Source organism: Triturus cristatus, chromosome 2_2 (assembly GCF_964204655.1).
Source record: "Triturus cristatus chromosome 2_2, aTriCri1.1, whole genome shotgun sequence".
In the NCBI taxonomy this organism is placed as follows: domain Eukaryota; kingdom Metazoa; phylum Chordata; class Amphibia; order Caudata; family Salamandridae; genus Triturus; species Triturus cristatus.
Window position 1 is genome coordinate 560,858,122 of NC_140582.1, and position 15,525 is coordinate 560,873,646.

General features: G+C 39.7%; 1 protein-coding gene across 2 annotated transcripts in view; it reads left to right on the top strand.

Annotated features, from left to right (window-relative positions):
* Positions 1-15,525, top strand: part of GUCY1A1 (guanylate cyclase 1 soluble subunit alpha 1) — a 436,773-nt gene that overhangs the window by 290,609 nt on the left and 130,639 nt on the right. For both annotated transcript variants that reach the window (XM_085641712.1, XM_085641711.1), the window contains exon 5: positions 8,491-9,200. In XM_085641712.1, the coding sequence (XP_085497838.1) occupies positions 8,491-9,200 (710 nt within the window). The remainder of the gene's footprint in view (positions 1-8,490; positions 9,201-15,525) is intronic.

A 15,525-nucleotide genomic window follows, 5' to 3' on the forward strand; every position in this document is an offset into this window, starting at 1 on the left:
GCCACCATTTTGTTATGGGAACTCCCATGCCAATAATTAAATACAATATTTCCGTACCAGAATATTGCTACTCATATTTTAAAATGGTTTGCTTCCCCCAGCTCACCCAGCGGCCCCAACATGCCATGGCTGCCATCTGTAAGGCAACAAATTGTCTCCAGTATGCCAACACCAGCATTTTGCCAGAGGTGCCGCTTTATGTCAAATATTTTTTTCCAGTATTGCTGGGTTTGCATTTTGCCTTGGGTGCCCTCCCTTATGCTAAGAATGACCTCCACAGTCCTTGAGAAAACATTTTGCCCTGGGTTTCTCCATACCAAGAATTTCCTCTGGTATGCAATCACCAGCATTTTTCCACAGGGTACATGCCAAGAATTACTTCTAGAATTATGGGGCCTGTGTTTTGATGTGGGTGTCCTTTCTTATGGCAAGAATTATTTTCAGTATGCTAGTAGCAGCATGTTACCTTGGGTGCCTCCATAGGCCCTGAATTACATTGAGTATGCTATAGCCTTTGGAATGCTCACATTTGCAAACATACAATCAAACACACTCTCACTCACTCCCTCTTGCAATCACTCTCTTCCCCCTAACATTGTAACAAACACTCACTGATACTCACTGACAGCTAGTTACAAACATACTCATACTCACTGTTTCTCACACTCACAAACACATACACATTCTTTCCCACTCAATGACTCTGGGCCCTGGTGCACATTAATATGCTGCACCATTGATAGTAATACAACTAATGCCCTTCCACGCCCTCCCACAATCTCCAATCACTCACTGCTTATAATGCACTCAAACTGCTTTACCCACTCCCTACACACTTACACTTATTCATACAGTCTGAATCTCAGATTTCCACTCACTTTCATTCTCATTGAGACTCTCAAAAACATTCAAACTCATTCTTACTCAATCTCAGTGGTTGTCAATCACTCACAAACACACATGAACAGAGAAACAACATTTGTTTTACTTCCCTTGCTACCTTAGATGGCAACTCGAAGACTCTATGGCAGCAGCAGAGGAGGAATCTGGCACTGGATAATGGAACCAGCAAGCCATGATTCACAATGAGGTGCCAGCCAGAGCAGAAGTGCCAGGTTTGAAAAGGGTAAGTCTCACTTTAATCCCTCTCCCAGCTTCTTGATAGGACAGCACAGCCCTCTAGGAAGCTGGGGCAGTGTGTGGGATCTTACCCCTATTGCACTGTGTGGCTCTTCATTGGCCTCAGGGATGCACTGATGTGCACCCTGACAGCTACGTTTTAGCAGATATACTGTGCTGCCTGTCTGCTAAATAAAAGGATTGTGCATGTGTGAGGAGATCGTAGATGAACTACTCCCCTCACATGTGCCATCCAGGCACCCAGCTACAGAATGTCGCATTTTGAAACAACACTGCAGCTGGATTGTTCCTGATCCACTTCAGCCCCCTCCTCCTCCTGACCTGTGCACTGACAGTGTTCATAAAAACATGAAACTTGTGTTTTCATGAACACTGGTCAGTTAAGTCTTTGGCAACAGAGGCAAGGAATAGAAAGCGGTGTCTCAAAGAAGGCAGGGGCACACCCCATAACCCCTAATAATAGCTGCTGCTACACTACTTGCAAGTATGTTGTCAGTGTTCTTGCCCCACACAGCCTTCCAAATCTAAATTAGAAGTCATTGTGACTGATCCATGTGTTGTCTTAGCCAATATGACTTACAAAGGGCTTTCTTACAATCAAAACAGTGGCACCCAGGATCGGCCCTACAATGGTAGAATGACTCTAATCCAAGTCTGCAAAGAAAAAAGCAAAGGACTAGAGGAACAGCTGCCACCATTCAGATAAGAAAATGTATTGCTAGTATTCAAGGCCCACACCTTCTTGCATCTACTATTTCATTTTCTTACCTGTTTTCTTTATGCAGATTTCTTCCTTCCTACCGTATTGGAGTTTTATCCAATTGTTAAGTACCACCTTATTCACAATGTTCTCCTGCACCTACAAGTAAATTAGCTATGCCACCTGCCTTTTACAAGTGAAAGAAACATAAACATGAGCACTGATGCACTGAAACAGAATTCAACAAATATAGATGTATGTTTCATTAAGTGCATTGATGTAGCACATTCCAACCACTTGTATTGACCAAAGCACTTTTGGAATATGCGCTCCCTATACAGTTCTAGGATTGTCTTTGCCCAAAATCAGAGAGATCTGTTGATATAGAATTTGCTTGATTTTCATATTGTGCAGCAGTGTATCATACTGGACAGGGGCTGGCATGGTTGAAGTACGCATGTGTATTGTTTAGTAATGGAATGCATTCGATAGTTGCCGGCTAAATAATATTATTGATGAATGTGTAGCATTATGAGCATGGATGTGCCTGCTGAAGTACATTGCTGTTCTTTTAATTATGCTAGGGTGTACGGTGTACATTGTTCAGCTTCAGGTCATTGTTATTTTTTGATGCATTTTTACCCATTACGTGGCTTTAAATCCTATATATGTATATGTGGGTGTGATAAGTTTAACTTACCTTCCATAGGATCGTAGAATGTAGATTGGTGAGACAATATAGACGTATCAGTGTAAGGCAACTTGCTGTAAAATTGGGATTTCAAACACATAGCAAATGTATGCCTTAAAGCCATTTTGTGGACATTTTGGTGTCAGGGGATGTGTCTAATTTGAACTGTTCTTTAAGACCATCTGTGACTATAGTTCGCAATGGATGTGACATTGAGCTGGCAATGCTTAGCCAGCAAGATGGCTTGTACCCATGCTGTGTGCATGGTGAGTCAGTATGTGTGCCTAATTTGGACTGTTGCTGTAAGGCGTTATGCAAGTATGACGACTTGATGTTGATATGGAACATGTTCCACCAGCCAATTGACTTGGATGCCTTTTCTGCACAAGATGTCGAAAAGAGTTGTTTCTAACATATAGTTGTCATGGATGATCTAGGAGATCTTCTGGGTGTAGGATTGCCCTGTGATAAAGTAGCAAGTTGGTAGCTACATATTGTCAAGTGCATAGATTGCACAGTGGGCTTCATGGCTGAACTCAGTACATCCTGGAATAAATAAATAACCTGTCATTGGATGCTCTCCATTTTACTGTTGTAAAATATAAGGCCAACTATGCAAACAGGACCAATATACCTGGCACACTGCCTTTCAGGTGTGTAATCTCCCCATGTCTCCCTGTCTCACTCTTCACTTAAACAACATTCAGAAAGAGTAGGAGAGCCAGAAAGCATCACATTCAGAATGTAGAGAGTTTTATAAGATACAAATCGCAAGAAGGTGATATTTCCCGCCTCTTGGACACCTGCGAAATAAATCCTACTAAGGCCGCCTGTAGGCTGTCTCTTACTGAGCAGTGCCATCATCCAGTAAATCCAGGCAACCTCATCAAACTTATCCAAGCACCATAAGGAGTCCTGGTCCCCCATGCATTATGTTTGGAAAATTCATAGACCTGTTGTGCCTTAGTTCAAATGAATACTCCAAAGATTCCATACTGCTCCAACAACCACATCTTGAAATATTTCTGTCTCAATCTACTGGTCGCGAAGCACCCATTCTCTTAAGAGCAATACGATCTGTAGGTTTGCATCCAGAGAGCTTGGGACACAGTGTAGTAGAGCTAATGTAAAGAAGAACATTGGACTGCACAACTGTGAATGCTGGGAACAGGATCACCCATTCATGGCATTCCTTTCCCCAGACATTGGTGTAACATGTAACCTCATTCCACCAACATTCCTGTCACTGATAATGAATACCCATCTTTGGGCTCCACAATCAGGTGCTCCAACATCATAATATGTATTCCAAGGGGTCTATCACAAAGGTACATTTACATGTTTATACATCTACACATGTAAATTTACCCTTACACTATCTATTATAATTACTACTTTCGGCTTTTCATCATTTCCAAGAGTAAATTTACTGCAAAGAGTGAAATTATTTCTTTGCCCCTGAAAAATGGGGTAGAGCCAAATCTATAAGTCTAAAGTTGCTACTTGTAAACTTTCACGTGTAGTTAGAGCTCTCCACCACAGGGGCAGAGATTTTGCCATTGTAAAGTAAAGGAAAAACGTATAACATTTAAAAGCAAATTAAATATACTAAAATAGTTTTTATGTTTAATAAAAATATCAATTGATTGTACATATTTAGTATACATGTAGAACGGAATTTAAAACACTCCCAACACTAATTGAATTTGAAATGAAATATTTCATTAACTTAAATATATTAAATTAAAATAATTTATTAAACTAAATCCTACCTAAAGCAAAATGTTTATATTCCTTTACTATGTATTAGATATTACAAACATTTATGTGTAGAATGAATTTAAATTAATTTAATTATTCTACAAATTTTATATTTAAAAAAAAGTAAAAACAATTGATAACATATTTCATTGTGAAATAGTTTTTTAACATTAAATAAAATGTATATGTATTTTTAAAAAGATAAATTAACCTATTTTAATATTATTTCCTATGGGAGTCAATTGTAAGTCTCTGATTCAATTTTTTTCTGATGGAGGACGTTTTGGTGCTAGGGATTAGCCATGTGTGGTGCCTGACTTACTCCAGGTCTGAGCTGGAGAACATTTACTATTGTTACGGATCTTTTTTGGCTCTAGTAACTTTAGAAGTGGACTTTGTGAATGTCGATGGGCTTACTCTTTTGAGGGGGGGGTATCTGTTCCTCTGTAGACTCCTCAATTCTCCATCCTAAACCCCTCCCATTAGGTAGTAATTATTCACCACTTTCTAGGCCTTCTGCCGGATCTCCCTCACATTTACTACTAAATAGTGACTTTATGTGTATGAGGATCTCCACAGGGAAAAAATAGGAAAGGTCAAGGTAGAGATTTCCACCTGCAGGTTTTTGAATTTCATTTCTTAGTAAGTAGTATTACTGCAGTGCTTGTTAATGTATTACAAAATGCAGTTTGTGAGTCAGGCCTCAAGAATCACTCTTAGATGACAGTTCTATCATCCCTCAGGTACTATTCCTGGGTGGGTTAGAAACTTTGTTTCCCATGGCTTTCCCCATGTAGCCCTCATGAGTCAGTACGCATAACAGAGAGGAAGGTGTAAGATTTTGGTTGTGTAATTCATTACCTGTGATCTTCTAAGAATTTCATATACTGCCCTACAGTTACCAGAAATCACGAGTGAAAATAAGTCATCATTTCTCTTGCTAATGGCATGTTTGCATCTTTCACGATTCTATGCAAATGTATTTTGATCAGGGATTTAGTTTGTGGCAGAAGAACATTATGTAATATATGGACTTCAAATGGCTTGACTTGAGAAGCACACATTCATTCATATATTTTCTACTCAGACATAGTTTAAAAGTATTTTTGAGAGGCAGCAATATTGTATGAGAATCAATCACAAATATTAGACATTGTCTGTAAATGGATCTGATGCTGTGTGTAATAGATCATATAATAATCTATTGATGCTCGCATAACATTTTCCTTGGCATTAGTATGTGAATATAGAAACCTCTAAATTAGTCCCCATCAGGATTCTGAGTGACATCATAGACAACTCGAGCTTAGTGCTCCTTGTCTATTTGAAGTCACTCAGGATACTTTGATAAAAAATGTCCCTATGATGCACTATTACCCATCTATAATAGTATATGTTGAATTGTCTTATCCCTAAATAAATAATGTCATATTGAGAGCCTTGGTAGGACTGTTTATCAGTGAAGTACAGCAAAAGGGCTTTGATAGCAACAGCTGTTCAATTCGTCTCTGAAGTAATGTGCAGTCACAAAAAAAAATTGAGCTGTTTCCCTAGAAAATGATATATTAGATCAGCAAAACCAATGATATGTATGGTCATCCACATCTAGAGTAAGGTAACGCACAGAAGAGAATATCCATTCAAAATAGCCAAACTTAGTGACATGGGAAGTGTGGCTTTAGCCTCACACAAAAGACTGTGATGAGTCACCTGGCTTAGTATGTCATTGTGACACAGACTGTTCTACAGTAGGAGAGAGAAATACATTTGAGTCAGAGACATTGTCTGTATCTGGCTAATCATATTATGAAAAAACAGTACATTTTCAACCTCATAGTATTTCTCCATCTTAAGATCCTCCTAAAAGTTACTTTGCATTTAACTAATGGCCTGATTTATATGTTGGTGGTGAGCATACTCCATCACAACGATGACGGAGTATGCCAACCACCAACATAATGGTCCGCCAACCAGATTTTGATCAAAATATGGCGGGAGAACCTCTGGTTTAAACACGATAGAGACTGCTCCGTCTCCGCTGTGATGAAACTGTTATAATCTGGAGCGTTTAAGACGTGCTGATGTCAAATTTAGAATGCGGGGTCGTCATTTAGAATGTGAGGAAACCCCTCCGATGGCCCCGTGGAGTTCGGGCTGTCAGAAGCAGACCTCTATTTCTGCCCACCTAATTTAGATGGTCGGTGTTAGAGGTTAGTGTTCACTGCCTGTCAGTGCCAGGAAAACCCAGACAGGAAGAGGCAGTGAAAACTACTAAATGCTCTGCTCACCATGGGAGAGTCCTCCCATGGCGAGGGGAGCATTTTATTTTGTATTTCCCAAAAGAAATCCTACTTCGGGATTTTCTTTTAAAAAAGAAAACAGTTTGGTGCAGGGCTCCGTCAAGTTGACAGAGCCTTGCACCAAACAGCAAGAAAGCTTTGACAGGAACTGCTGTGACGGTGGTTACAGGGGATGCTTTAGGGAATGACTTCCTGCTTGGAGATCATTTCTAAAATAAGTAATTTACTCAGTTGCCCTCGCGAAGAAATTGACTGTCCACAAGATTATAAATCTAGTCCTTAGTGAGTAATGGACAGCAATTAAATCCTGACTCTCAGGGCCGATTCAGAAAAAAGTTTTTTATCGGATAACAAATTTGCAATTTTGAGAAATTCACAAAGCTTTCTAGAAACTTGCCCAGAAAGCTATGTGAGTCGCAGGTTTTCAGGCATCCTTTAGGGAAAACTTTGTGAATTACGTTATTACTTTACATACAAGTGCGAAGGCATTTAACAATTGCATAATTGTATGTACGCACAATGAAATGCCATCGTATTTTTGCAGTGGCACTTTTTTTCTCCATAAGGAAGAAAAAAATTTCCTATCGAGAAACCCACTACCATTCACACTCCCCATGTCCTTAGTAGGATTTACTCAAGTAAAAAGGGATGTGCACAAATTGTGTAATTTGCTTTAGTGTAATTACGCAAAATTTCTAAAATATTATGACATAATTACACAAAATGCAGATATTGCATTCAATGCTATATTTTAGAACGACATGGATTTGAGAATGCATTTCATGCTAAACAAAATAGCTCTAAAATTATAAACGATTTCCGATCGCATTCTGAGCATTTGTTTTGTTCCTGCCAATATTTAGCCTCTTCGCTGCGGCGCAAATTCCGCCGCAGCGTGCTGAACATTCCAATCGCGGGCGTGGTCATGACGGCTCCCGGCCGTCGTCCGCACACGCCCACCGTGACTCATGACGGCCGGGAGCCGTCATGAGCATGGAAGAGGTTAATTTGTGAGTGCCAGGGCCCTTGTCATGAAGCCACTGCAGCTCGCACCAGCCCATTGCTCTTGATAGCCCCACCTATGACAGAGCCAACACAACTATTCACCATGAGACCATACAACTGTGACAATTCAGACTGGTCCCGGCCCCCAAAGCTTTAGGAATGGCTTGGAAGGCAGGTAACAGCAATTCTAAGGTATATTGAATTAATAACCAACTGTTGTTGTGTTTTTCCCTGTATTCGACAAACAGCGCCCCTATGTGGCAGACTGTCATGAGCATTGGTGTTGACAATGAACTGCCGGTGCCAAGCATCGGAAAGCACTGGCTCAACTTAAGCACTGGTTCCTGCGCTATAATTGTACCATCAACATAACTAAGTGACCTGGTGTAATGCCGTAAAGGGTAAAAGTCTGCATAACAAGCTTAACAAGAAATTCCCCAAATTATCCTAATTATGCCAGTGTAATTGAAATTTTACCCGGGCCTAGCAATAACACATAATTATAGGTTAATAAACGCATTTATGACATTACCTGGCATAAGACAGACTTACTTGCTTAAATGGTTAATCGGGCTCTCATTCGCAACCTCTCTGTTATGCGTTTAACAGACGGTTTTAGGGTCCAATTTTCTCCCCCTATTCAACATAGCAAAGAGAGTGCAAGCTGGTTTGCCACTGGTAGGACTGCGTGGTTTATTCTTTTCGCCCAGCAAATAGAAGGACTTGACAAGAAAATGGTTTAAGTTTTAAAATAGCAAATATTAAAGTTAACTTTTTCCCGATTTTTTTAGTGTTCTTTCCAAAGTGATTTCCAAGAGGGCTTGGACTTCATTTTAATCCTATTTTGCTGTTGATGCTTTAAATGTGTAAACAAAGTTTGTGTACATTGGCAGGTGTTCCAGTGGAGATCGTCAAAGAAACCCTTGGTGAAGAGCTCTTCAGTCTGTGCTATGAAGAAGATGAGCACGTCTTGGAAGTTGTTGGCGGAAGCCTGAAGGACTTCTTGAACAGTTTTACCACTCACCTAAAGCAGAGTGACCAAAGCCACGGAGCAGAGGAAGGCAAATCCCTAGAGGAGGCGTCTATACTTTGCCTAGAAAAGGATCAAGATTTCTTAAATGTGTATTATTTTTTCCCCAAAAAAATAACAGCATTGATCTTCCCCGGCATTATCAAAGCGGCTGCTCATGTCCTGTATGAGACGGAGGTGGAAGTACGGTGGGTGCCTGCTTGCTTCAATAACGATGGCAATGAATTCATTAACCAGCCCTACTTGCTCTACTCAGTGCACATGAAGAACACAAAGCCTTCCCTATCTCCGTGCCGACCACAATCCTCAGTGGTGATCCCAGCCTCTTTGTTCTGTAAGACCTTTCCTTTCCACTTCATGTTTGACAAGGACATGGTGGTGGTGCAGATCGGCAATGGCATCAAGAGGCTCCTGAACAAGAGAGACTTTCCAGGAAAGACTGTCTTTGATGAGTATTTTGAAATCCACTCTCCTAAGATAGGATGCACTTTCAGTGGGATCATGACCATGCTGAATATGCAATTTACCATCAGAGTCAAAAGATGGGGGAACACGCTAGAAGCGCCTTCAAAGGTGAGGAAAGTAATTGATGTCCTGTGCTTCATTATTTTTTGACTTGCTTCCGAAATACGATTATGCTGTAATCCTTCCCTTTAACAGGTATATTTTATGATCTGAAGAACGTTCACATTTGGTTTATCAGATGCTGTACTATAACCATGCAAAGATCTCGATGGTGAAAGTCAGTTTTCAGAAACACATTTTATCTTGTGAGCCAATAAAAAGCTAAATGATGCTACCCTGTCACATCCAAGTTCAGAAATTGAAGATAAAAGATAGGAAACAACACTGAGGCTTTGAAAACACAAAAAGAACCTCTTCGCAACCACAGCATCTATTGCAAAGTATGTTCTAACACGAAGGTTTTGTAAGAAGATGCTATTTCACCAATTATGCATTAGAATTCTGAGCATAACAGTAGAATAGAATACTGTCTCTGCGCAAAACATCCTAAACACGTTTAGGTACAACTTGGATTATATTTTTACTATTTAAATCCTTTATGAAACTATGTTAAATCGTATTTTCAGATTATTAAAATGTAGCAAGTATCCTTATTTGAACTGACACAGTGTAGCAAATTACCAGCTACCTGACCTAAGAGCTGCCATGGCCTTTCTATGGCTACTCTGTGCCTCTCTGGTAATGCATACTTTGCAACTCACCCTCAAGTGTTTTTGTGAATACCTTTCCTTTTATTTTGCACCACATGATCAGAGAGAACATACCAAATTGACTTTTTTTTAGAGAATGATCCTTTCTACTTACTGCATTTCCTAAGAAACTTTAGGCTTTTACTTTACCCACCTTTTAACAACTCACCTATCATGTTCCTCTGCCTTCGTCTTGGCATCCATCACTCCCATCCATAAACCCTTATCAATACATTGCAGAAGTTCAGAAATTCATGTTAAATGTACGATCCTTGAACTTCTGTACATGTAACATTTGTTTTCTGGCTTAAAAGATTGATCGGTATTACCGCCCCAATGTATGTGGAAATACCACATATGTGCATTAGTATTAACTTCATATATCATAAAGTGCATGAACATTTTGAAAAGCTTCAACATTACGTTTTTTCCCCATTAAAGTTTAATCTGCTGTAATCTCATAACAATTGGTTGCGGTAAAGCAATTACTGGAATCATGGTCAGGGTTGTACTGGGACAAAGAATCGGCCCGTACACTAAAATAAAAGCAGCCCCAGTTAGCTGATCAAATAGCTAGAAAAGTTGCCCACATTTGTAAATCAGGACAGTTTTTAACTCTTTGGGGCATATTTATGAGAGGGTTACGCTGCCGTTAATGGCACAACAAACCTTTCAACCATATATATGAGGCCACTCAAAGCCACTTTGCATGGCTTTGAATGGCCTCATTAATATGAAGTTAGGCTAGGCAGCGCAAATCGCTGTGTTCCATTACTCTGCATTAGGAAGGCATTCGATGGGCATTGCGGTGGGTGTTCCCCTGCAACACCCATGAATTTTGATGCACCAAAACCTTACGCCTCCCCATGGGTAGCACAACGAGGAGAAAGATCTTAATTTCTCCTCATTTTGCCCTCTTTCTATGTGTGCTGCATTCTGCAGCACATGTAGAAGGGGAACAACCTTTACAACGCAACTTTTACAACGCACTACCATTACAACGCATTTTTTACAACGCATAATCCATTACAACGCATGACATTACAACGCATGACACTACAACGCATTTTTAAAAACTACCTTTACAACGCTTTCCATTACAACGCATACTACCATTACAACGCATACCATTACAACGCATAATATTACACTATACTATCCAACACTTACCCTACTGATGCACCCCCTGGAGTTAGAATAGTAATTTTTACCCTTATACTATCCAACACTTACCCTACTGATGCACCCCCTGGAGTTAGAATAGTAATTTTTACCCCTATACTATCCAACACCTACCCTACTGTTGCACCCCCTGGAGTTAGAATAGTAATTTCTACCCCTACACTATCCAACACTTACCCTACTGTTGCACCCCCTGGAGTTAGAATAGTAATTTTTACCCCTACACTATCCAACACTTACCCTACTGATGCACCCTCTGGAGTTAGAATAGTAATTTTTACCCCTATACTATCCAACACTTACCCTACTGATGCACCCCCTGGAGTTAGAATAGTAATTTTTGCCCCTATACTATCCAACACTTACCCTACTGATGCACCCCCTGGAGTTAGAATAGTAATTGTTACCCCTATACTATCCAACACTTACCCTACTGATGCACCCCCTGGAGTTAGAATAGTAATTTTTACCCCTATACTATCCAACACTTACCCTACTGATGCACCCCCTGGAGTTAGAATAGTAATTTTTACCCCTATACTATCCAACACTTACCCTACTGATGCACCCCCTGGAGTTAGAATAGTAATTTTTACCCCTATACTATCCAACACTTACCCTACTGTTGCACCCCCTGGAGTTAGAATAGTAATTTTTACCCCTATACTATCCAACACTTACCCTACTGTTGCACCCCCTGGAGTTAGAATAGTAATTTTTACCCCTATACTATCCAACACTTACCCTACTGTTGCACCCCCTGGAGTTAGAATAGTAATTTTTACCCCTACACTATCCAACACTTACCCTACTGTTGCACCCCCTGGAGTTAGAATAGTAATTTTTACCCCTACACTATCCAACACTTACCCTACTGTTGCACCCCCTGGAGTTAGAATAGTAATTTTTACCCCTATACTATCTAATACTTACCTTAAATGTAATTTAATATTATGCGTTGTAATGGTATGCGTTGTAAAGGTAGTATGCGTTGTAATGGTAATGCGTTGTAAAGGTATTTTTTTAAAATGCGTTGTAGTGTCATGCGTTGTAATGTCATGCGTTGTAATGGATTATGCGTTGTAAAAAATGTGTTGTAAGTGCATGCGTTGTAAAAGTGTGCGTTGTAACGTCATACATCCCATGTAGAAAGAGGAAAAAGCCTCCCAGGACTGTTTTTGTGCAGGAAGGTGCCCCTTGCTGCACAAAAACAATCCTGCCTACAACACGGACATCTTGCACCATGGTGCAAGGGTGCCTGTATTGGTGCTAGGCAGCTAAAACAGCACCAGCACAGTGAGAAAGGGCGGGAATGCACCATATTGCATAGATACTGTACATTCCTGCCCTTGCCTTTTGACGCACAGCAAGGTGGCATGCTGCACTGCCCTGCATCAAAAGACCATAAATCTGGGCCTTAACTTAAAGACTGGATGTATGGGTATTTTACAAAGTATGGGAGACTGCATGCATTTGTGTTTGCTGCAGGTAGTATGTGTGGGAAAAACAGGGAAATCAACAGTTAAAACCTGCCCACCTGTCCTTAAAACAGGCCCACAAACTTCCAAAAACTGTCCCACACACTGCACTGTCAGACAAGCCCTTCGGCCGCTGCTGGATATCCAGATAGGCCATTCCAACCCTCACCGTGGTATTAATATGAAAGACCCATCCTTCTTTCAATTAGGTACTATGGAATCTGTAGGCCGTCTCTCATTTGTGTCCAAACCTATGAAAATAGTAAAAAACTTCCCATTTCTTCTTTTTGATATCCAGTCCTTCCGGAAAGTCGAGGACTCCAATTAATTTGATGTTGTTCTGGGGTTTTAGCTCAGATTCTCCAATTACTGTTGCAGGTAATACAATGTCTCCACTTCTCCTTGCTGGGGTTTGCTGTATTTATGTTGAATAGAGTGTAACTTTTCTTTTTGGACTCCAAAGTTGGTGGTTCAATTTCCGGCTTCTTTGGGTTGCCCTTGCGTGTTCACGCTCTTGTTATTATAATCATTGATTTATGGAGAATGACAGAATTCCTACAACACCGGTTCTCACATGGAAGGTGATGTTCACAGGTGCAACTGTGAAGTTTTGAAAAATAAATATTATTAGGAAAGCACAAGAAAAGACACCTATGTCAGTGTATCCCTTGTTAAAAATGTTTTAAGTAGACACTGGGTTTATCTAGTGTCAAGTGTCACTAATTACATTTTGAATTTGTTAGTTATGTGTATTATTACTGAACACAATATTTATTCATATGACTTTGTCTTTGTAATATAGATGAAATGTACATTTTTAAATAATTCTTACTAATTCAGCATTCCTACTTGATATAGCAAATATTTGTGCATGTATAGCAAATAACCTACATAAAGCTTTCCTTAGTGATACGTTTTTATCTGGAGTGCTCTATTTTAACCAGATCAGTAGCTTGTATTATTTGAACACAGAAATGCATAATATATTAGCAAGCCTTTTGACTGCAGTCCTGGGCTCGTTGGTTCAGCTATTTGTTCTTGGGCTTGCTTTAAGTTGCTGAGTTGGTAGCGTTGTGTCTTGGGGCACTTTCAGCCTCCTTGTAGCCCCCTGAGAACTGGAAGACACTGTTCTGTCCCCATACACAGAGATGATCTCCTGATATGATACAAGCGCAAGGAAGTGGCAAATAGTAACATGACTGCTAAACTATTTTTCCTGGAAGTTTGCAATCCCTGGAGATTTGTTGCATGGACAAATGAAAAACTATTTGTCCTTGGAGCCCCAATATTCTCCCAGGAGGTGGAAGTTCTAGCTCAGCTGTTTACAAACGGCAGGATCTGTTGACACATCATGAACACAGAGGATCATCAAATAGTTACAAGAATTCTTGACAGACAATTTTTTCATGATTGGCAATAGATGAGCTGTGAAACCATTGGACATCTATCTTCATAAAGGAAAGAAAACACAAGTGTTGACTACTGCGTTCTGAAAATGAATAACGTGTGTTATATTGATAGGAGCGCTAATAAAGACTAGAAGAAATATTGAGCAAAAGTGGAAGGTTGGCGAGGTGATACAGGAGTGAACTACTGCTTAAGGCAACATTGAGGCTTTGAGTTGGAGTGCCCTTTGTAGTACCTTTATCAGAGAACAATAGTTGCTTTGTCAGCTCTCACCAACACCCTAGTTATTTTTCTTCATTAGGCACTGTTCCACGACAAAATATTGTTATTGCCTAATAAAGATTATTAAGGATTTGACATTTCACATCATTTTATAAACTGTTCCTAAAGTTACTACTTACAAAAACCAAACAAACAAAAAATTATTGTTTTCGGAAAACAGATGCAATATGGGTAGAAGATGAAATGATGTTGACTTGAACCAAAGTATTGTATCACAATCATCCCCCAATGATCAACAGATTTCAACAGTTGAATAACGACTATTTACATTGCAGTGTGTGATTGTCAATGACATTCGAAGAAGTGTACCATAGTTTGTATAGGGGATGGTGAAGAATTCACAGAAATATGGAATACCATGACAGGTGGTCCATGAAGAATGTCAGGCCCAAATAGAAAAAAAAGAAGCCCAACAGAAATCGGAGCAGTGAATAGCCTTAGTAAATCATCTGAGGTTACTATTTTTGTTTGGTAAAGAAGGCAGTTATTGCTTATATGGTAGTGGCATGATTTTAAGAATGTTCAATTTCACCAAATACGTGATGCACTCTAGCTCTTGTTAATTAATTGCTTCATCCAAATCTTGGTGAGTGTATGAGTGAAGACATCACCTCTCTAAATACTTTGGATGGTAGGCGAAACCCCTGCATATTTAAAAGCAGAATGAGTACTGAAGTTTGGTCTTCTCACAGATAACTGTTGGTAGTAAACATCTGGTTCCTCATATCCTAGAATATTAGATCCTAAGGGCCTGAATCACAAAAGTAAACCTACAGTTTTGTATTTTTACTCTTTTTCCGTTTTCACAAACAAATGATTTAATAGTAACTTTACAACTGCACATAAAAAAATAGGGATGTACTACCTGTGTAAGAACTGTTTAAGTTTACCTTTGTTAATCAGGCCCTTTGTGAATTTTGATCATGATAGGCAAGCTCTCCTACTTGTGCCCACATGTAAGTTGATGATAGTAAGAATTACAAGCATCTGAGCAAAGTGCCTTTACTTTGGAATACCGTGACATATTAAGTTAGAAAGGTAGAAATTAAAACTTCACTTTGAAGTCTTCTAAGATCTTCTGTTCTGCTAAATTTCTGCTAGGTTCCATGGGTTGGTTCTATATTTTTCAAACTTCAAATCCACTGATTTGGGGTGGTGTAATCCATATTAACAGAGCTATGTGATTGCCCAACTCAATCCAATCTAATCGAAGCATGTTTCATGAGGAAATTCCTGAACATGTTAATAAAGGGGTGACAGTATATAGTTGTAAATGTTGGCTAGTTATCAGCAGCGGTCAGTAGTAGGAGTAACTGCAGGGCGGTGACGTGGAGA